This window comes from Mastigoproctus giganteus, chromosome 6 (assembly GCF_048544385.1).
Source record: "Mastigoproctus giganteus isolate SK-2022 chromosome 6, ASM4854438v1, whole genome shotgun sequence".
Classification (NCBI taxonomy): domain Eukaryota; kingdom Metazoa; phylum Arthropoda; class Arachnida; order Uropygi; family Thelyphonidae; genus Mastigoproctus; species Mastigoproctus giganteus.
Window position 1 is genome coordinate 29973810 of NC_143580.1, and position 24128 is coordinate 29997937.

Consider the following 24128-nt stretch of genomic DNA (forward strand, 5'->3'; position numbering starts at 1 on the left):
CTACATCGGGTGGAAAAGATCTGAGTTCGAGTCCTGCCAATGACGGGCCTTTTTCACAATGTGGCTAAATTAGTCGGTCTCGGGGTAGGTATCTTGGTTTTTTCCTCTGGAAACACGGATTTTTCGTCCAGTAAACAGAAAATCGACCTCAGAACAAATTGCGTGTGTCATGAAGCAATTGGGCCTTAGTCGCTGATGCTCTTAAAGCCTTACTACAATAACAACCCGGACAGCACAGCTTTGTGCCAGAAGGATAATGTGCTCTGCCCAGTTAGCAGTGTTGTTCCACACTGAGTGGACAGAAATCATGGAATACCTACCTAGTAACAGGTAGGCCCACCTTTTGTCGGGATAAGGGCAGTCACGCGGCGAGGCATTGAGTCCACTGGTTCACAAAAACTTCCCAGGTACTTCCATCCATTCTTGCTGCACCGCTGTCCATAATTCTGTCGCATTCCTGGGTGGAGGAAGTTGCCCAAGGTCCAGGAATCCCATGAATTCTGTTCTTTCAGTGTAGAATGGTTTGCCGAACACAAAAAGGATTTTCGGGTGAAATGTTGGCCAAATTCTTATAATAGATCTATTTAGAAACATAAAATTAATTAAATAAAGGGAATTATAAAATTATTATTTTAAGAAAATAAAAAGAGCCAGATGGAGGTCTGTTCTAGTTGGTATAGCCCTCAGGCGATCTTGGACACTTCTTGTAATGATTCCTATTTCCCGAAACCGTTTCCTGTGCCGAGACGACACTTTAAGCCAATGTGCCTCCATCTGCGACTGCCCAGCTTCAAGTTATCAAATGGCCATTCAGAAAGAATCATCTAAAAGACGATGACTTGCCATCCTGAGTACTGGATATGTAGCTGTCCCTCTGACCAAGCCGAAAACTGGGAATGAAGTGATGTGGTTGCAACCCATGTTTTCATAGACATGAATAATTTGCATAATGTGCAGCTCTGAATTTTTGCATGGCAGGATGCCATGCAAATGCGTTATATCGCAATTTGCATGCCAGGATGTCCATTACATCAAATATTTGCCTTTAGCGGAACTGTTGACAATAAAATATTGTTGAAAAGCATTTTGTTCTGTTAATTTTGTCTAGCAAAATTAACAGAACAGTATTAACAGTATAGTATGGCACTTTTATAGACCTCATTTAATGGATTTCTCTGTTAATAAGCTGCATTAATTCCATTTATTGCCTGATATTATTTTCTGTGGGTCATCAACGAGTGTAGATGTTGCTCTAGTGGTCTAGTGTTTTAGATTCATCAGCAAACATATCGCGCTTTATACATAATGCCTCTAAATTACGTGTGTTCCGTTTTGGAAATTTCTTTTTATTGGACGAAACCCGAGTTTCCCGGAGAAAAAATACCATGCAGTCCTCGCCTTGAGACCGACTAATTCAGCCACGCTGTGAGAGATAAAAAAACCAAAGGAAAAAAAGCCCATAGAAATTCCTCACGTCACTGACCGGATTCGAACCCCAGTCTTTTTTCACTTTGGATGAATAGGACAAGGCTTATATACACTGTAGTCTCCTCTAGGGTGAAAGTGAATAACTGGGATAATTATTCATACCGAAAATTAAGTATGTCCTTGTATGTGCATCTTATAAATCATGTAAAATTAGAAAACTTTCTTATATGAAGCGTTATCAAAAAATTCGAAGGCGCTGGTTTTGCATCATGAAATTGAAGCGTCTTACCGAGTTCCAACTTGTTGTAACATGTTCGGGTTCGATGACTGATCTAGACATAGTAACAAAATCGTAGACTGGGCTACGATTCGTTTAGATTTACGACGAATTATTTTACGCTCAATCCTGATCACGAATTTTACACGTAATCCCGATCTTGCTACGTTTATATAGACTAGAGCAGCTGCAAGGCACACAGTTACACTTCTTAGTCCACAGCAACAACTCTCTTATCTGCAGTCTATATCACGAGTACGTGTACTGTCCGTGTCTCCACTACTTTTTTAACAGTCCCCATAACTGTTTTTTTATTAAGAGCAAACAAAATAAATAAATATCTATTAAATGAAGTTCGCACCGAAGGATTACTTTCTAAAGCCACCCTTCGTCTACCACTATAAGGATAAAATTCACAAAAAATTTCCTATTCATATAGTAGAAAGAATTAATACACATTCTCTTTCTCTCTCTCTCTGTGTGCAAATGGAAAAGAACTAAAAGAAATATTTGATTGAAAAGGCGTTCCAACCTGTAAGTAAAAGTTAACAATTCATAACAAATAGTTGGTCCTCATTCAGAATCACATAATAAACTACAGGGAATGTGCCACATGAAACATAGCATGTCCTCTACCATTTGGATGTGTAATTACTTTAACACTGATTGTAGAATCGAAATGACAGAGTGCATTCTGTTTGCTTTACGTCAGTGCCTGCAAGGGACAAATAGTTAACGCTGCCTAGCAACAAAGTATCAACAAATTCTTCAGCATTTCCAATTGTTCCAAGCCTTACCATACATTTTTCAAAGTTGAGCAGAGAAATGTGGAGAAGAACTGTATTTCTTTTGTCATTGTTTTCATGTGCCCTGATGGTTTCAGAAACATGCCACTGTTCAGGTAAGCGAGTTTCTCTTAGTCGTTGGAATAACAAATGAATTAGAGAAATATGATAGTTTATAACCACCCTCTAAGATCACTAAAAGACTTAAACATCCATCAAGTATCTGTTCCCTTCTGTAAATTTAAACCAACTTCTACCCTCCCCAAGAATTTGATTCTTTTTGATTCTAAAGGGAAAATTTTTTACCACTTAGCGAGATTACTTCATTTACTCAGGAACAGGGCCAGTTACTCCATAATAATGCCACACTGTTTTAGTGAGGGTGTATTTATCTGTGTGTACACACATAAATACACCCTCAGAAGTACCAAAGCAACTAAGGCTTGTGAGGCGTTAGCATAGTGTATCCGTAAATTACATGTAGTCTGTGGTGGATTTGCTTGTTTGATGGACGAAAGACTAAGTTTCCTTTGGGAACCACCCTTGCTTGAGACCGAATAACTCAGCCATTGTGGCTGAGTGAGTTATTCGATCATTTCAGACATGTTTCTACACTGTGTGGAAGGATAGTGATTACAACCACTGTATTGCGCGAGGATAAGAATACTAGAAAACTTTGTTATCCCCTGTTAATATCAGTAAAGATTACACCTGCCCACTGTATTAAGCCAGTAGTGGGTAACACAGTTACACTTTTCAGTCAGTAGTAGCAATCAGTTTTAAAATTAAATCTTTGTTGTGTTTGTTGCATGCGTTGGTTATACCCTGTGGGTAGCAGAGTTGGTAGAATCGCGTTTTTCCCCAAACAGGGTGGAAAAGACTTGAGTTCGAGTCCTAATGAAGACGTGAGGAATTTTTATTGGCATTTTTCACAATGTTGTCGAGTTTGTCGGTCTCAGGCGAGGGTAGCATGGTTTTTTTCTCCTGGAAACTCGAGCTTTTCATCCAGAAAACAGAAAATTGCCCACAGAACACATAATTTACAGGCAGTATACACGGAGCAATATGGCTTTAGTCGCCGACTCCTAAAATCCTTCTAATACTACATTTTGGTTATAAATTATGAATTATTACTATTTACTAAAGCATCTGAAATATAACGCACTGCTTAACATATTTTAAATAATATTAATAACTGTGAATAATAGTTTTTTTCATTATGCTTATTTATTCTTTTATATTTATTAGGCTGGAAGTACTCTGCAATGAAACAAGTGTGCAAAGAGCTTCATTATTGGAATACAGACTTCAGGAACGTCCTGTATTTGTATTCCACAAAAGGTAAATTTTCGTTAGTGTTTCATATACTCTGGTGTATTCAGCATTCCAGATAAACAGAGAATGCAACACGCATCTAATTAAGGAAAGTTTAGTTATTTTCATTCTCATTTAGGCTAAAATTTCTATGCTCTAAAGTGTTCAGTTATCTTATGATTCTAAAACGTTAAGCAATAAGCAGTTAAAATATTTCTAAAATTAAAAATTATCTGATGAAAAACAGCATTTGTTTTACCTTCTTATATCACTAGAATTTTGCATACGTTCTGAATTCACCAGTTTCTCTTTTGCAAAATATCGTATTGAGCAGTTACTTTTTTCCTTTATGTATTTCTCAGATACCGAGCTGGTAACCAGAGAGATTGAATTGCAAAAACTATACGAGAAGGGAATTTCTCTAAAGCTTTTCCAAGATCAGAAGGGGATTGATTATATCAACGATTTCAATGATCCTTTTTCCTCCAGATCAGTTGCTCATGATCAAATGCGATGGATCATTCTTTACAGATGTAACAGCATTGCTCATGCTTTTAGCAGCCTTCAGAAGGTAAACCTTAATGTACTGAACAACACAAATGTGACTTGAAAGTTTTTATGCATGCATCAGTATTTGATGTTTATAAAATGTATTTTGGTATTATTATGTTTATTGTTTATTTCTTAATTGGAAATATATACATTTCTTGTGACCGAAGCGATCTTTTGTGACAGTGATATTCCAAAGACAGCTCTCAATGAAGAAGTGGTAAGAAAATACCGCGAAAAGTTTGACTCCATTACTGTACATGTTCCCACACTGATATTGCTGTGAATTTATTTAATTCTTAAATATTCCTTTAATATATTTCTTTGTCTTCCAGGTACATGCGAGAGCTAAGTTTACAAGCAGGTGGATTCTGTTCATTGAGCAGATGATGAATTCCTCTTTTATGACGCATAACCACACGTATTCGCTGTCTGGTATTTATGACTTAACTGTCATTAGCCCTTCTTTGAGTTGTTCCGAAGCCTTAAAAGGTGGTGTAAGTAGTTAAAAATTATCTTCTTCACTTTAGAATGTAAATTATTCAAACGCTGTTCATCTCTATCGTGTGAAAAGCCATAGGTGCTTACAATTTCCATTTAAATGAAAGAATTCTACGCCGAGTTAGTCGGTATTGGCAAAGATTGTACTGTTTTGTTTGATAAATGTACAAAACAACAGTGTGCCCAACATGGAACCCTGTGGGACTCCACTAATAACATTGTTATAATCAAAAACAGGATAACTGATCATAGTATACATAAAATATACACCCCGAAAGGCGAAATATAACCTTATGGTTTTAACCAGTTTTGCTTAAGAGAAAGGAATAGTTTATTTAGGAAGTAACATGACAGGTAGTTGGAGGAACTATTTTGGGTGGGATGATAATGTTAATGTTGTTTTTGTAGAAGGGTTTTAGGAGGATCAGCTGCTAAGGCCATATTGCTCCGTGTATATTGCCTGTAAATTGCGTGTTCTGAGGTCGATTTTCTGTTTTGCTGGACGAAAAACCCGAGCTACCAGGATTAAAACCATGCTACCTTGATCTGCGAGATTAGCATGGTTTTCTTTCCCAGAAACCCAGGTTTTCGTCCAGGTGTAGCCTGGTTTCTGTCCACGATGTAAAACTATGACCATTGATTACTCTGCACCTTCTACACGAGAAATATCCGCCGGATTAGCTTTGAAGTATCAATTATTTCGGAATTTTTACCTGAGGCTGTTAACTATCTGTATGACCGTAATGCTTCTAATTCTGCTACTTTTATCAGTAATGCTTTGTTTCCTGGCTGCTCCTTAAGAAAACTTCACCTTCTCATCCTACACCATGGTTAACCATGAATTAACTTCACTTGGGCGCAGAATCCATCAAGCTAGACGGATCTATCAGCTCCATAGGAGGAGCTGGCCACCACCACCTGAGATTGAGAGATTTAAGTGTGAATATCATCAGCTGAAAAAATAAAATGTAAATCTATTACGATACATAAAATCCAATCGTGGAAAAAACCACGTGTCCTCCACAGGAAACAATGACCTTTGAGCTATAATGTGTCGGCTAACCCGAAATACAATTCATTCTCCAGTTGTATATAGATATCTTCCTTCAAATGGATCCGAAACCCTAACCTGGTAAGAAATAGTTAACTCCATTACGGAACCTTTATTTCCTGCCGGCCGACTCACCAGATGCTGTGACATAATCATCAGAAATCAGACAAGGCAATAAATTCTACAACTTCACTGCTTCTGTCCCATCTTTATCCAAGCTGAAGTTCACATTGACGTCTCTAAGATCAAGAGCTCCATCTGTCCTGGCCTGGACATGCTTCGGGGCATATTCATAAAAACGTTTCATTAACTTCGTCTTTCTGTGCTCTTGAATCTTTACAATAAATGTCTTAATGAAGATTTTCAGTATTTCCCGCTATCTGGATGGGGCACTGAGGAGGGCCTAGTTGAATTATACTCTAGTGTTCAAGTCTGTAATTTTAAATATCTTTTGGCCATTTTTCTTGATTTTTCAGGAGTAGGAGCTTTCAACCTGCTATGATGGCTATGTCTGTTCAGCTGTCCTTTATCCCTGTATAACTTTACTCAAAGTTGTTTCGACGACCACGTTGTTGTTTTCTCTGTCTCTCCTGGCTATCCTCAAGGATCTGTTTTAGGTCCACTCATCTGGAACTTCGTCCTTGACGAGTGGAATGGTTTCTTCCAAGCCTATATACTCTCTGTCTTCTGACTGATCATGGCTCTCTTATTGGGATCGTGGCATCCCCTTGCACTCCAATAGTGAACGTGAGATATGTTTATTTTCCCTTTGAATGATAACAAACACGTTTTGGTCATTCAGTATGAGTTAGTCGAAGTTCACCACAGTACATGTACCCTTCTGGGCACATGTAGTGTGGCAGACCTCTTGCCTCCCTCGTATTGTAGACGAACACTAGGCAGGCTTTCCAGGTGATCGCCTTCCTGGTAACAAAGTGGCCAGAAACAACTAAACAACATAATACTTCACAAACATTACGTTACCCTCATATTTCTGACGTTTTACAGAATCTTGTATTCATCACAGTATGCCAGGGGGATGTCAACTGACGTTCAGGCGCCGCCTTGCATAAGATGCTATACACGTCTACATGGTTATTCTGCACGAAACAACAAACAGTAATGCCTTTCATGTAATCGATTTCGCCAGTTACATATTGTTTTAAGGATCATATGTGGGTAATCCGCTTGAAACATTCCAAAACTGGATTTGCAATCCAGCTGAACACATGAGATGTTATGGTTAGATAATTTAATGTTATTTGGTGTGTCTTTGCATTTATCTTTCAAATAGCATAAAATAACAGCAACCAACAGGAGACTTTCAAAGCTTCTTGTCGATTGCTGGTATTTTCCACCATCACATCCATACACAAAACAAGGTTTGGCTAAAATGAAACGCGAATCATTGCTTACCAATGCCTTTCAAAGAACAGAACGCAGCAATTTAAGGCGGTATCTTCCGACGACATCCGCTGCTGTTTTAGATCCTGGAAATCGCGAATTAAGCACTTCATAGGCGCGTCTGGAAAGTACTTGAAGGGTATGAACATTGAAATTGTTGTGTTTAAAATAATGAATGATTTAAAAAATATTTCTCCTTTCTTTTTAGCAGCACCTTGTACATTCCCATTTTTGTAATAATTTTTCTTTCTGTGTATTAAGAAAAATGTCAAATTATATCCAGGTACATCACATCCGTTTTTTTCGGAAAAGTTTAAGTTAAAAATCTTCCAAATCATCATATAAATTACATTTATATGATGATTTGTTCTTAAGACTCAGTGAACAGCTGATAAATTTTATACATTAAAAATTATACGTACCGAATTAAAACAAATATGTATAGTTAATTTTAGTACTTAGGAATTTAAATCAATTAAACTTACAACATATTTGAGGGTCTAATTAATAAATAGAGGACTTTATATGATAATCATTACACATCACTCTGGAAATTCATTCACGTTCAACTAAATAATAAATTCCCTTTGGATATTTTTAGAATTTTTCCAACTATGAAGTGCACTACTATCAGAGCCCTCTCTTTGGATCACCCACCAGAAATAATCCAGCTTTTAGAAAACCAGATTTTAGACATTTGCGTTTGTCCAACAAGAAAAGGTGTCGGAATTTACAAAATCTCACAGTCAGAGTGGCTGCCAAACAAGTAAGAGTTTTCTAATTGCTTTTGATTGCTAATGAATTTTAGATATAAAATGGGCGAACATATTGTATTAAAGAAATATGTACCAGATATTAAATTTCAGTGGTTATTTATAATATGGAATTTATTATGGCCCACAAAGTGCTTCTAAAATAGGTTACAATTAATTTTTCTCTAAATTTATTCATATCTAAATTCTAATTTCTTTCATAGGTCTTATGGATCACATAGCCTTCCTAATTGGTCATACTGCGTGGAACATCACATGTTTTACTGTAGCTGGACTCAATGTCTCTGTTCCAACGTGATTCTTATTATTTTTCAACCTCGAATATCATTACAAAACACCTAACCTATTCAACTCGTCTATCCTTCTACAAGACTATTGAATTAACCAAATATTCCAAGGAGAAATTTTATTATAGTTTTAAAATATATAATTATATTTTACAATTATTAAAGAAATATATTTTGATTATTCATGAGTATATTTAAGAAATCCTACAGCTGATAATGTCTATGTGACATTTCTGAACATAAGTAAAGTTGAAACTAGTTAATTTTAAAATAGTTCATGGAGTTGCTTTAAGAGATTAGATACCAACATATCATTATGAAAACTTCCATCGCGAAAAGTTACAAATCTTCTGGTACTTAGTAACCTGCGTGTATTGAAGGTAGGGAAGATGAATGAAGATACTTATGGACACCAGACTTGAGTTTCTGTAGATGGTAATTTTCAGGAATATGTGTGAAGGGAAGTTGTTCTAGAAAACGGAAGCTGAAGGAATGAATGATGAAGAAGAAAAGTTGGTTCTGTGAGTTTTAAGTTGGACAGTAAAAGGATGCTGACTGGTTGGTTGCGGCACATGTTCGGACTAGTTTGGAAAAGAGAAGGGGAATTATAGAAGACAATTCAGAAGAAAAGTACGCATCGATGTATCTATAGAAACAGACCGTCTATGAGAGAATGGAGAGACTTTATAAGATATGAGACATTAATTAACCTAACTGCCCTCCATGGAATACTCAGAAGCCTGAGAGAGGTTATGAGGGCCCCCTTCCCGATATGTAGGAACAATATTCCATGGCAGAGAGGATTTGAGATTAGTGCAAAGTTAGGACTGTTTCAAAGAAAAGTAACTTGGTGGAAAGAGAAAACTAAGTATTTGGATGCAGAGGAAGCAATATTTCTGATGTGCTTATGGCAAGAAAGATTAGAAGCCAGGGTAATCCCTAATAGAGATATATGATTTAGTCTAGAAATCTGATTGTCAGTGGAGCAGAAGAAGAAGCCTTTTTTCAAGGTATAAGACTAGACTTTGTTTTAGAAGAATTGAAATTGACTAAATCATCTTTGCCCCACCGGAGAGTGACCAGGAAATCAGAATTTAAGGAACTGGCAGGGTATATTAGATAAGTTGAAACTCATTCTGCTGGGCAAGGTTTGTCAAACCGGAAAGTGGAATTCCGAATTCTATCATCAGGAAAACTATGGATTGGATTATTTCCTTCAATGAAAGAAGATTATTAATATAAAACGCGAAAAGAGTGTGAGAAAGGAGATGTTAGAAGACAGACAGTTATTTACCATAATCTGCAGTGAGCAGTCAGAGAGAAAACTGGATACCGAATTATGAAAAACAATCGGCATTCCATAAGATGGAAGCTTATTAAGAAGACCTTTATGCTAAACACGATCAAGGCCTTTGAAATGTTAAGAGCAACTGATTGAGTTTCACCAAATTTTTTTGCTAAGTTTGTCCGTCTGTCTTTCTTGTCATCAAGATTGTTCAAAATTCTTCTGACATCCTCTTGAGTAAGATCATAGGCGGAATTGAGTGGAATGTACTGGGACTGGGACTGGTAGGAAGTTGTTTCCCGAGATAATCAACATAAAATTTAGAAGAAAAGTAAGCCGATCAGTTTTATCTTAAACTGAGGTGGTAATAGAATCGGGTTTTAACAGAGATGGGAATACAAATGGGCAAAAGTTGAGGCAACAGCTTTGTTAAGAGATCAGAATGCTCGACTACTGTTTGGGCAAGAAGCAAGTTTCGATTGGTTAATAACTGCTTCACAATTATTGTGAGCATTGGTGTAAGCAAAAAATGAGGAAAAAATTAGCTTAGGCAAGCCAAATGGGATATGTGACGTTTTTATCTTGAAATAGCTTTAGAATTTTTATTAGAAAACCAAGGTTTAGATAAACGACGATATTTCTAGGTAGAATGTGGAATAAAGGATTTCATCCATGCAAGAATAATTTCACTGACACATCTGAACAAATATTGACATCAGAAGATTAAAAACAGAAATCCTACCAGTGAAATGATCGATAGAAATCTCTGAGGTTATCCAATTTTGCATTCTTCTAATGCTAAACAACACGAGGCTGAGAATGGCCACGAGAAAGGCTCAATTAGAGAAGAGATCACCAAGTTGTAACCTGAGGTGCCCAGAGAACCAATCACCTTTGATCTGGTATAGTTGTCTGTGAGAAAAAGATTAGAGTGCTGTTTGTGTGGTTAGGATTAAGGGATATTCTGCTAAGTAAATGAACAAGCTGTGCGAGGTCATTAGTAATTGCAAAATCCTCAGCATCTCGACCACCTTGGCACGAGTGACTAGCAAACGAAAGACAGCTGGAGTTGTGAACATTAAAATCACGAAAGCAGTTTTCCTCCCCGTCAGAAAAGTTGGAGTGGAGAAAGTCAAGTTTCAAAGAAAGGAAGTCAAAGAGTTCCAGGCGATTAGTGGAGTTGGGAGAGCGGTAGAAACAACAAATGAATTTAACACAATGGGGTAGAGAGAGATTCGTGGGGTTTTACTTTTTTACTTCTTGGAAATCTCATTTAAATGTTTAGGCACCCTCACAACTCCAAGGCCCCACTTTTTGCCACCTGACTGCTATACACTGTATTCTCTGATTTGACAATTATATAAAAAACATGATTCATTTTTCTTGTCTTATTTCCTAATTAACTTCTAACACTTATACATTCCCTACACCTATTTCTTTTACTCTTGGATACAATTCTGCTTCACATAGTACTATTCAAAATGCTACATTCATCATTCAGCACTTATTCTCACTACACTGTTACAATATACACTTGTAGACAAATCTTCAGTATCCTAACTTCCCTCCTTTTTATTAATCATTCAAATAAACTACTTGTACACAAATTTTCATCAATTAAAATACCCATATTCAGATTTGTTCATGTACCTTATTAACTATCATTTAAAGCGTATTCAGAACCTTTCTTTAAACCCTTTACTTCTCTTCTTACACATTATACACTCACAACTCTCTCAATGTTCCCCTGTACACAATATTTCTATCACTTTCCCACTAATGCCTTTCTTTACCTAGTAACTATCCTGTTATCCGTCTCTTTAATCTTTTTTTTATCTCGACTCTCTATTACTCATTCCTTCGTTTCCTTTGCATTATACACTAATCCCTTTCTAACATAATAAACTCCGTTAGTATATCTACCTCAGAGATAACTTATCTTTTAAGTTTTACTTTCTAATAATTACTCTTCTATACCACTAACAGTACTTGTTAACTTAGAATATACTTAATAAAGGGTGGCCAAAAATTAACTTTACAACTTTCATTTCATATAATTCCTATAATAAAGACAAAACAATAAATATTTTAACATAAATGCTTTATTTGGACCTTGCAATTATTTGTGGAATATAATGTCGGACAAATGGCCTCTTGTCCTCTTGTGGAATACAATGTTCGCCTCTTGCTGCCATACAAATGTGAGCTCTTTCAAGAGCATTTCTCATAACATTTACAAAATTTCAGGCGATATTTCAACTATTGCTACTCGAATATTATTCTTTAGTTGTTCGATCGACGTCGGCTTGTTGGCATAGACACGTCCTTTAAGATAACCCAAAAGAAAAAAAAGTCTGCAGCGGTTAAATCTGGCGATTTTTAAGGCCCAGTCGATGTCACTGCTTTTGAAGATTAATCGGTGTGGAAACATTCTCTTCGAAATTTCGATTGTGGCTCATGCTGCGTGATATATAGCCCCAACTTGCTGAAACCACATGTTTTACAAACTGAGTTCATCCAATTGCTGTGACAGAAAGTTCTCGATCATGGCACGGTAGTGGTCGCCGTTCACAGTTACAGCATTACCCGCAGCTTCTTCGAAGAAATAAGGTCCAATTACACCTCCTCACCAAATTCCACACCACACTGTCACTCTGCGAGGATATAATGGTCGCTGATGAATCACTTGTGGATTTTCAGTGAATCAATAGTAGCTATTTTGTTCGTTAACATAACTGCTGAGGTCAAAATGGGCTTCGTCGCTCATTATGATTTTCTCATAAAAATTCGGGTCTTCATTAGAGTCGAGTAAGACTGAATTACTGTAGTTGCGATGGCGTTCATGGTCTCGAGGCAGAAGTTCTTGAATCAACTGTATCTTATATGGATACATATTCAAATCTTTTTGAGAATATTCTGCAGAGACGATCGCGAAATTCCAACTTGTTGGGAACGTCGCCGTGAGGACGTTGTCGGTTCTTCAGCTACACTTTCATGCATGATTTCAATATTCTCCACTGAGCGTGCACTTCTAACGTGGCCTGACCTTGATCTATCTGCCACAGCACCACTTTTCTCGAAATTAGCCACTAAACGAATAATTGTGGGTCTGGAAGGCATATTGTTTCTGCCAAGAATTGGATGCAGTTTTCTGAGGGTCACCGTTACTGACAACTGATTTTCATAGTACGTTTTAAAAATAAGAACGCGTTGTTGAATCGTTAAGCGCCCCATAACAAATTTGCCGTATCTACACTGCTCGACGGTCAACTATGCACTGTCACGTTCGAACCAAACCAAAATGATGGCTGCTATAAGTTGTAAATTTATTTTTTGGTCACCCTGTATATCGCTCACCTACTTCTATTTTCTTCTCTTCTTCTCCAGGGAGATTTCAGGCTTTCATTTTAGGCTCTTCAGGATGTCGTCTAGGGCTTTCCTTTTTTGTTTCCTTCATTTGCTTTCTATTGACTTTGCTTCAGACAATTTTCCTGAACTCTTAGCTGCTTAGGTGTGCATCCTTGATCTTCTGAACTTCCTGCTTTGACACAACTCTTCCTTTACTACGGATCTCTCAGATGTATTTTTCTCAAAGCGGTCGTTACCTTTCTGGTTCAGTTAGCCATCTTTCATAACCTTTTGCTTCTCATACTTTGCCTTCCCTTTTCTTTGTTACTATTAACTATTTTCCCCCTTACTGTCTCGGACCCTATTGCACTTCCTACATTTCTTCACTTTCCGACTTACTTTTCCACTCTCTATCTCCACGATCACTTTTTCAGCCACCTCTCCCTTCAATTTCACACTGATGACTCCCAACGTTTTCTCTGTTGTTTAAACCTCTCTACCTCCAGGACTCTCTACCAATCCAAAGAATTCACCTAACTACCCTCTCTTTCCTATTTGTTAAAAACAATTACCATAACCTTTTCCCCCATGTGCAAACAAGTCATTTTCCTGTTATTTTCTTGTTTATTTCACAGGGGAGAATAAACCTTTTATGTTTGCCCATCGTCTCCAAAGATAGCGCTGTTTTCGTGTTTTCACATTTTCGAAATGTCGTCAACTTACCAAAAAGTCCGCCACAGTGACTCGTTCTTTTCCGACACAAACGCCAGTCCGTCAGGACTTATGTCCACATGCTGCATACATCAAACGTTTCTTAATCTAATCAATCGCAATTCACTGTCCCATGGTTCTACTTCTAGTAAACCGTTCTCACTCGTTCGAAAATGACCACTCCTTCCCTAGTACGAGCCACTGTCTTTGTTTCTCTCAGTTCACCCCTTTTCCACTCATCTGCATTTACAGTACAGTACTTATTACTTCTCTTCCATTTGACTCCTTAGTTGCTAATGCGCCAATAAAACCCAACCATCCATTTGACTGTTATTCAATTTACATCTATAACCACTTATTTCTAAATCCAGTATTTCCAAACGCTCACATTTATGATATTCAAACTAAATATTCAACCTTAATATTTACCATTATATTTTTAAGATCTATCTTACACATTTATGGCAAAGAACATCGAAAACAGAAAACAGGAAATTCCGAATTACAGTGCCTTTGATAGGGAACATCAGATCGGACATATGAGTATCACATTTGAAGCGAAACGAATCGCACAACGAATAATTCGGACAAATGAGATGAGCTGCGCTTGCACCAACAGATAATTAGCATTCTGTCAGAAAAAGTAAGTGGGGCTTGTTAGACTGTGAGTGGAAATGGATGTCATTGAGTTTGGAACAGAAACCAAGTATATTTTAGAAGTGAACGAGGAAGTGTGTGGGAGGTTTAGATCTTTTCGCAGATAAGTTTTTTCTATTAGTTTGACTATTCATGATGCATTCAGTAGCAAGAAAAGGTGGGAAGGACATGCTGTACAAAGTAATGAAATTTTTGGATATAGCGTACACACACGGTAGAAATACACCCAGCTCCTTGACATAACGTGGACTTCCAGCATATGCGCTACTCGGATTTCCTCCAGTCAATATCTAGCAGAGTAATGGCAGCGAGATTATACACTAGCTGATCCGGATGCCACCTAGAGAGTTACCAATAGGTTCGGTCCGGTCGAATATCTAGCAGTGATGCCCATTATAACCTCAAAAGACATCAATCATACACATAGTGGAAGAGATGGAGGGGTTGTCGGAACTTTGAACTGGAGACTAAACATGGATTTCGCTACTACAAGCCTCCAGTAAGCAAACCGGTGTACTGGAGCTGACCACCCAAGTGTCAATCAGAGTAACGAGGAGTCAAGGTGTAGTGTGCTCGGCACACAGGGGAACCCATCCCTCTGTGTTACTAGACATTACTAAGTGGTAGATGACTCTCATCAATTGGTGAAACACTATGGTCAAGCTCAAGATTTGATTTTCGCCGAAATTCGGTAAACTTGACTCAAGTATCACTTGAATATCAGTTCCATCAGCGGTTTGGATACCAAGGTTGCAAGCCCTAGGTTGTCATAGTGAGAGAGTGTCCGTGACAACCTGGTGCCTCCGTATCCAGGTGGGAAGGAGCAGCAGTGCGTAGCACACGCTTCTTGATTAGACCGGGGTTCGAGCCCGTCACCACCAAATACGGAGGATGTGGAAAGGTCAGGGAATGACCACCGCATATCCCGGAGCAATATGGCCTTAGTTGCTAATGCTCCTAAAAACCAAATAACAAACAAACAACAACCGTGACAACCTGAAGGACCATATAGGACTCTCAAGGACTATATTTAGACCATCAGGGACTATATCATACGAATATCTAGGTTCATGCATATGCGCAGTGTTAAAAAGTATTAAGACATGGATCATATATGTATATTAACCATAAATTAAAAAATGCAAAACATCTAACCAAACCATTGTTATTCAGATAATTTTTCTTCAGCAAATGAAGAAAACTAATTAGCGATCAAATTTTCTTTCTACTTTCAGAATCCATTTGTTATCTTGAAACGAGATGAGAAGGGAGAGTGGATAACGTCTGGCGGACCAGGTGCATATTTTATAAGAACAGTGTCAGAGATAATGAAGTTTAAGTAAGTAGACACTGATAATTTATTTTCGTTTAAGTGAGCTGCACTTTCCAAAGTTCATGCACCCTGTTATCCAGTTCTAGAAATCCCACCTCGCCCTGGATCATTCATTAAGTTTATGTGAACGTGGAATTTTCGACTCATGTTATGACTTTCAGCGAATGAAATAAAATTAGAAGTATCATGTAGATTCGAACACACGACATGCGTAACGCGACTTGCATCTGAGCACTCGTACGAGGTATTTGAGTCACTGTATAGTAGCCTGAATTCTAACAGAGGATAAATTGTTACCACGTTTGTCATATGTTCTGGGCCAAACACTGCCCAAAGTGTTGTCCAAAATAATGAATGCTGAGGTCTATCTAGACGTTCTTGAGAATTGGGCATTACCTGTATTGTGGAAGCTCATTGAGGAACATTGATAAATGCAAATTATTGCATATGAGTAGCAGCAACCACAGAGTAACGTACAAACTTCGTGGTATTGCACTCAGGGTCGCGGGAAATGAAAAAGATATGAAGTTCATTAAGTAATGCAGACATGCTGACAGGGCAGCTCATAGGGTTTTTTCAATGATATACAAGAATTTTTCTAGCAGGAATAAAGAGGTTATTATCCTCTTGTCAGGCAATGGTCAGGCTACACCTTGAGGACTGTATTTATACAGATCTGGAGGCCTCATTTTAAGGAACGAATACAGAGAAGTGTATCGAGATAGGTGAAGGGAACAAAGAGGTGTTGTTACCAGGAAAGGCTTCACTTTTGCAAATTGCACTCGGAAACTACGCACCTGCAGGGTGATCTGATTGAGGTGTTTAAGACTTTGAATAGCTTGAGCAAGTTCAATGCTGATGAGATTCTTCCTCTTACTCAGATCACACACATTAGGGGACATAAATTCAAATTGAGGAAGGACGATTGCAGAATATATGCTGCAATTTGTTCCAGCAATGGAAGTTTATAGTTTAAATAAATTGAAGAAATAACTAGAAAAACTATAGGAGGAAATGAATAGGTGAAATGGGAGGTGTTGTTTTTTTTTCCTTCTGAAGCTATATAAGCTTTCTTTCTTGCATCATTTCCCATTGACAATGCTAATTCATCATAGTTAAAAAATTACATATAAATAATGAATGCTTCTTTTAAAATTAAATTTGAAATGTCTGTTCATGTTGCACTTGTTTATTGACTAAAATAAAGAAATTTTAGATTTCTTAAAACTGTTTCAATATTTATGCAGAGTACAAGTAGAGGTCCCACAGGATGGAGAATATGGTCGAATGACAAACAATAGTTTTACGGGAGTCATTGGCATGGTCTACAAACAGGTAAAATTGAGTTGTATTTGGTATATGTGAATTTAAAAATAGTTGTAAGCACTTTAAATTTAACTCTGAAATTAAATTGCATTTAATGGCTGTTAAGTTTCAAATCAGTTTACAGTACGATGCATGCATCGTGCTGTTCTTCATAGCTTCAAATGTCTTGTGATGAATCTGCTTTTCTTCGACTCATCTATTCTGTCTACCTCTACCTTCAGGATTTTTCATCCTTGAACAAAATGGCGTAGAGAGAAAACGGCGTTGTAGATATCCATTGAATGACATAGAGAGAGCTCTCCTGCTATTTAATCATCCACCGGACCCTCATGGAACTTACATAGTAGCGTTTATTACATTTAGATTTATTATAATCAAATTTAAATGACACTTTGAGTAGTAAAACGAAACAAAAACATAAAATGACAGATATGAATGATATCATTTATATTTGTCATTAATAAAAATTATAAAATTAAAATGGTTTATAATTTGTAGGAATCTGACCTGGTACTCAATTACTTGGTGAATAATTATGAAAGGTCTTTAGCTGCCGATCCAATACAACCCTTTTTCAGCTCCAAACTGTTATTTGTAACCCGAGCTCCAATGGAGGTTAATAAATCTACTGTGTTATTTTCTCCGTTCACTGGAAAGGTGAGTTATTTAATCTTAATCAGAACATACTTTATAGATCTTAATCAGAACATACTTTATAGATCACATCACACAATATCCGTAATATGCTATGCTTTAACTACATTTTGAGAGGAAGTCATCAATCTCACTCTCACTGATATCTAAAGTTTAGAAGATAGAATACGGAATTTCTCTGAAAGACAACTTTGCAACTTGTCGATTGATGAATCATCAGCATTATGAATTATACAGTGACATAATCCATAAATATTGATAACTAATTTTTTTTCATGAGCAATTTGAAACAATCTGAAATTGTATCTTTAATATTGAGTTTTTTGTTTTTGAGTCAGTAAGTGACAAATAAGAAGGGTCTTACAAGTTCGTTCTTTGATAAAATAAATTATCTTTAATGTAATATCTTTCTTTCAGTTATGGCTATCTATAGGCATATGTGCCATTCTGACATCTATTTTCATGTTCGGTGTCCTGAGGGTGTCTTCACAGTTATATTCAGGAAGGACGTTTTCGCTTCCTAGCGTTATCTGGACAGTATATGGAGCTTTCCTCTCACAAGGTACGCAAATACAGGAAATTACATTTTAATTTGAGTATAATTAGTATTCATTGGTGCACGGCTCCGACGTAGCCGAGTGGCCAAGAGCGAGAGTGCAATGGCACGCGCTCTTTGAGTGGACCGGGTTTCAAATCAATCACTTCTAACTAAGATAAACGTTTGCATTGACATTGAATGAAGGAAACATCAAATTGAAACCAAAAGCATCAGGCCTGGCCAGCCGGCTTGTAGAAATTCGGCTGGGAACATCAACATGGAGGAACTACAAGCGTTCCATCCATGTAGCTGACCCCTAACCGGGACAAACAGCGCGGATAATTTTTATTTTGGTTCACGGCTCACATATTCTGCTGTATTCAATAGTCTGTTACATTTTCTCTGACACTGCAGTCGACCTGCTTGTTTTCTGGATGAAAAACAAGGGTTTCTCGTAGAAAATAACTAAGCAACTCTTCTCTCGAGCCTAGAAAACGCCCGAGTTCGATCCCGTATTGTTCTGTATTTTCACTCCGTAGCTGAGTCGGTTTCAGGCGTAAATAGCAAGGCCCCCACTCCCCCGGAAACTCGGGTTTTTCGTCCAGTGAACGGGCAGATTGACCATAGAACAACACACGCATTTCATGAACATAATACACTTGAGCAGATGAATGAATATTCCTGCTGGCCTTAGTGTGACATCTATTTTTCCTTATATCACTGATATGGGAGTATAAAGGAGGGATTAGTGTCCCACTTATGTTTTTATCCTCGCTTACTGCTTTCCAGTATTTTCCGAGGGTGATGCTAGGGGTAGTTCCCAATACTCATGGCATTTTTGCTGAGACGTTCCAAACAAGATGAATATATATTTATCCTTGAACGGTTCACACGGAGTGTTAGGAGGAGTTGCCTTACACAATAAATTGGAAGGTCCTTCCTTTGGTTTCATAAAAGAAGACATTAATAAGTTGCTCTGGACCTTCAAACTACAATAGAGACGAAAACGAACAGTTGGTCCATATGTTGTTGGTTTTCTTCTCTAATATTGAAGAAAACCAACAATATATCGATCAACTGGTAATGGTTATGATGCTGATGTTTCAAACTGGAAATTATGCCAATGTATATCATTTGCATATTGCACAAACTACGCGGATATTGTATTGATGGATTATCCATCCTACTGACCAAATCTAGCTCCTTCCTGCTTCTACCAGTTTCTTGAGATTTAAATTAAAAAAACAAAGCCTATGCTGAAATGGCAATTCCAGTGTTGAGCTTAATGATGCAGTTATGCACAATATTCTGAAAAGGATTCCTAAATCAACCTTCCAATCGGTGTTCGAGTGTAGTGAGCTGAGAGAGAGAGCGTACTTTGAAGACGTACAAAGAATATATATATATGGGGGGGGGGGAAATAATGGAAACAACTGTGATATCAGATTGAAACATGGTATCATTTGTGGGAAAAAATGTTTTCATAATGGGGCGGACCTAGTTACCCAGAATATCAAGGAAATCAGTGGTAGTAGTTATGAACTAATAAGATATTTTAGCCATATTTTACTCTTTATAAAAGCATATATACATTCCATTAAACCTTGGAACTGTCTTAAGAGGAATACTGGACCATGAAGGAACATTTGAATGAAGGTGGAAAAAATCTGATTCTCATTCTCCTCTAAAAATATGTATCACACTGACCAAATAAAGTTTAGGTCTGGTGATTGTGTAGGTCATGGATGGAGTTAGCCTCCGATTAATGCTCGTAAAACCAAGACTGGACACAACTGGCTGTATTATCAACTTCAAACATGGATATTTGTCAGTAACAATATTTTCATAATGGAGTGGGCTTAGTCACTCAGAATAGCAAGGAAATCAGCGGTAGTAGTTACCCCGTTCATGGTGAGGATAGGACCTAAAGAATACCAAGATATTGCTGCCCAAACCAATGTTGATTGACTCCATGTTTGACGGTTGGCACAAGACAGTCAAGACGCTTCCTTTGGCATTAGCCAAAGCTAAATTCTCCCTGATTGGAAAAAGTGTGAATGAAGGATTCGTCTAAAAATATGACATGTTTGGCAATAGTGGCTCTACCATAAATTTTAGATTTAATTTTAAAGCTGAAATTTTGATTTTCCATAATTGATGAATGCACCCTCACTTTCGATAAATGAATCCGCAGTTTTAGTTACCGATGCCCTAGCTAAACGCGCACTAATATTTTCACTTCTTTGGACTTCAGATAAATCGGTCATTTTCTTTACGCACCTTTTTATACCACATCTAAACAAACATCATCTTTTATCTTCTTTTATTCACAATACTACATGCAAGAAACAAAAATATCATTGCTGTTCATAAATACGTCATGCGGACATTACAAAAACTGCTTCTTTTATATCAGGTGTTTCCATTATTTTGTCAATCCACTGTAAGTGATATGAATTTATAAAGATTCATATAAAAAATTGGTTTCTTCACTTCTACCATTTAGAATTCTACTGATTATAATGAACCTACATCAATTAGTCTTTCACTTATATTTTTAATTCGCAGGCACTCAAGAAAGAATGTTAGCTTATCCATCTTTCCGAATATTGTTCGCATTCTGGAGGATATCGGTGATGGTGACAGTTATGGCCTACTGCAGCATCCTTTTATCCTTTATGACAGTTTTGCAACGTGAGAAACCGATTGAAACTATTGACCAGTTGTCGAAAGCTATCAGTGAAGGAAAATACTCATGTGGAATTATCAAAAACTCAGCTCAACACGTTTACATAAAGGTGTGTTAGAATTTAACCCAAGATTCTGCTTATATTGTACATCTTTGGCGAAATATATAGACATGAATATTGCTAATAATTATTCAATTAAAATATTATGCGTTTCTTTAACAGACTGCGGATCGCGATTCTTATCGGATAATCCGAGACTGGTTGGAAAAACACCCTTCTTCTCTTCCCAGAAGCACTCCAGATGGGATGCGTAGAGTTCTTCGTGGAAAGTATGCGTATATCGCTGGAGAAAGCTACGTCAAGCTGTTGTCGTTAGAGCACGGAAAAGAGAATTTTTTTATTCCAAAGGATTATTTTTATTCCTTTTCTGCAGGTCATTACATGCAGCACTCCCATCCTTGCAGAGAAATCTTTAGTGTTATGTAAGTGCAGCTAAAATATCCATTTATTAGTTACTGATAGAATCGTAATAATTTAAAAGGGAGATTTCAAGTGTTCTGCTGAATGTCTGCTAAATCGTTTTATTTTCAGGTAGAGTTTAATGTCCAGTAACAGCAAAAAGTCTATCGTTTCCTTTACACATCATTAAAAGTTTAACTAAGTATGCTCAAATAAAAAGTTAGTTTCAACAAATGAACTTAGAGCTTAGAGAACTACAGCGCTGATTGAAATTCCTTAAGAAATTGCAACGACTGGATTCGAATCCTGTCAATCATGACCGGAACTTTTATGAGGATTTTTCACTCCGTGTCTTGGTTAGTCGGTCTGAGGCGTGGACAGCAAGGTTTATTGACCAGCAAAATAGTGTAATCGACCAGAGGACACCAGCATTTTATGAACATGGGCTTACGAGTTCGGTCTTGGATATCCTTAATATGGAAATTTTTATTTATTTTTATTCCGATCAGATGAGCGGGTGTGGGAGATGCCTGCAAAACATCTGTTGCCAAAGACGATTGTGCCAGCAATGAAGTTATGATGTGCGATTGTTTCTCATGGTACAGCATTGCCTAGGACTTTTGATGGTTGTGTGAGAAACCAAGAACGCCAATGTCTACCTTAACATTTTGTACAACTCCATTCTTTCCCCCACCATAATATGTGGAAGTTCTTCAGACAAATAAAGATGGCTGTGTGGAAGTACAGACTTATGTTTGTTTTAAAAGGATAATTCCTTATGCCAATACTGCCGTTGTTGTTCGATATGGTTCATGGACATGAAGGTGCAGAAGTTTAAATGGCCGATACAAAGGAGCGATTTGACCTTATGAAACAGAACACCTTGGGTAAACAGGGACGTCGCGTGAATTACAAACCAACACATTCTAGATCGGCAGCTCAACTGGCCACTATCTGAGGTAGGAATGGAGAACTGTACCTCTGCAGTTTAGCCTTTACTACTGGAAAGCTTTCCCACTGTACAGTAAAGTGCGTCACAGAGGCCAAGGAAGAACGAATCGCGTTGACATCAATCAGTGACATAAATGCTAAAATAATGCATTTGCGAACACTTTTTTAAAGGGTAGTGTAGTAACGTTTCGATAAAACGGAGACGGGATATTATTTTATCGAGAACAGTTGTTGTTATTGTAGGCGCATTAGCAACTTAGGCAATATTGCGCCGCATATAATGTCTGTAAATTGCGTGTATTCTGTGGTCGACTTGCTGTTTGCGAACGAAAACCCCGAGTTTTCTGGAGAAAAATCATTCTATCCTCGCTTGAAACTGACTAACTCAGCCACGTTGAAAAAGACCCATAAAAATGCTTCGCATCATTGACTGGATAAGCAGTCAGGTCTTTTCCACGCGGTATGGGGAGAAAGGCGATTCTACCATCTGTGATATTCACGAGGGAGATCAAGAACTCTTCTTTACTCTAATTCAGTCAAAAATGATACCCGATAATATCTGAGCCTTCCCTCAGATACCGCAGCAGATTTGAGTATTCCCAACTTTTCCTTCAAAGAAATATAGTTCGATCAAAAAGCACAACGTAAAGCGGCACCATACATCATGATGGGGAAAAGTTTCAACTTAAAGCCAGATTTGCGTCTTTGTCCAAATGACAAAGGTGTGAATATTGACAGTACCATGAAAACAGACATGGGATTCGTCCGTCCACAACAGTTTAGTTAGATGCTTGCCTTTCGTGTAATGTTTATAAAAAATGTTCGCAAATTGCATCCTAACATCAGCTTTCAGTATTAATTATGTAAAGTTCTTCGCAAGTTCTCTCCTTGTAATCTCTGAATCCACTGAGCTGTGACTTTCCCGTAACCAATGTCTTGAAAAACAGACTTCACTTATTCAGAATTTCAGCCGTTAAGGTTTACATATCTGTTTTCCAACAGAGTACTAAACTCTGTCGCCTGTTGAATTTGTTTTGATCTGCTGTAATCCATTCGCAGTATTCGATTGTATTGAGCTGCGTAGTCTCTAAAGTTACAACACTGTTCTAAAATTGGAAATTTCATTTTTTTTCTAGGACATTGAAAATACTTGAAGCTGGTCTCGATATCAAGTGGATGAAAGAATTGACATTCACCAAAGAACTACATTTCCGGCTTAATGAACCAGCCAGCGTAAAAGACCAAGATCTTCAATTGCAGCACATCGAAGGAGCTCTTATTCTGTTAATGCTGGGCTACGTTCTGTCTGTGATTTGCTTTTTTGGAGAAATTTTGTATATGAAATTTGTAATACGTTCTAAGTAATCTGCAATTAAAGATTTTTTGTTTCAATTTTAATCTACGAAATGAAAATAAACATTGATTTGTAAGGTTCATTGCAATGGGGAACTCTTGATAGCTAGTTGGAAGAAGAACCACAAAAATCAACGAATAAACAATTATGGTTACTTAGCAACCTAACTAACACAAGCATTTCAGTATTATATGTCACGGTAGATCACAAAAATCAACGAATAAACAATTATGGTTGCTTAGCAACCTAACTAACACAAGCATTTCAGTATTATATGTCACGGTAGATCACAAAAATCAACGAATAAACAATTATGGTTGCTTAGCAACCTAACTAACACAAGCATTTCAGTATTATGTCACGGTAGATCTGAGCATTCCAGACATACTGTGAATATTATTATAAATGATAATCAAAATATATCATTCTTCCACACACAGAGTGGAAAAGACC

General features: G+C 37.4%; 1 protein-coding gene across 1 annotated transcript in view; it reads left to right on the forward strand.

Moving 5' to 3' along the window:
- The window catches only part of LOC150084125 (glutamate receptor ionotropic, delta-1-like), a 34043-nt gene extending 10357 nt beyond the window's left edge, over positions 1–23686 (forward strand). Inside the window, exons 3-12 of the mRNA XM_090376126.1 lie at positions 3739–3831; positions 4294–4375; positions 4689–4850; positions 15606–15709; positions 16951–17038; positions 17528–17686; positions 18101–18245; positions 20790–21019; positions 21134–21393; positions 23458–23686. Of these exons, the coding sequence (XP_090232252.1) occupies positions 3739–3831; positions 4294–4375; positions 4689–4850; positions 15606–15709; positions 16951–17038; positions 17528–17686; positions 18101–18245; positions 20790–21019; positions 21134–21393; positions 23458–23686 (1552 nt within the window). The remainder of the gene's footprint in view (positions 1–3738; positions 3832–4293; positions 4376–4688; positions 4851–15605; positions 15710–16950; positions 17039–17527; positions 17687–18100; positions 18246–20789; positions 21020–21133; positions 21394–23457) is intronic.
- The last annotated feature ends 442 nt before the right edge of the window (positions 23687–24128 follow it).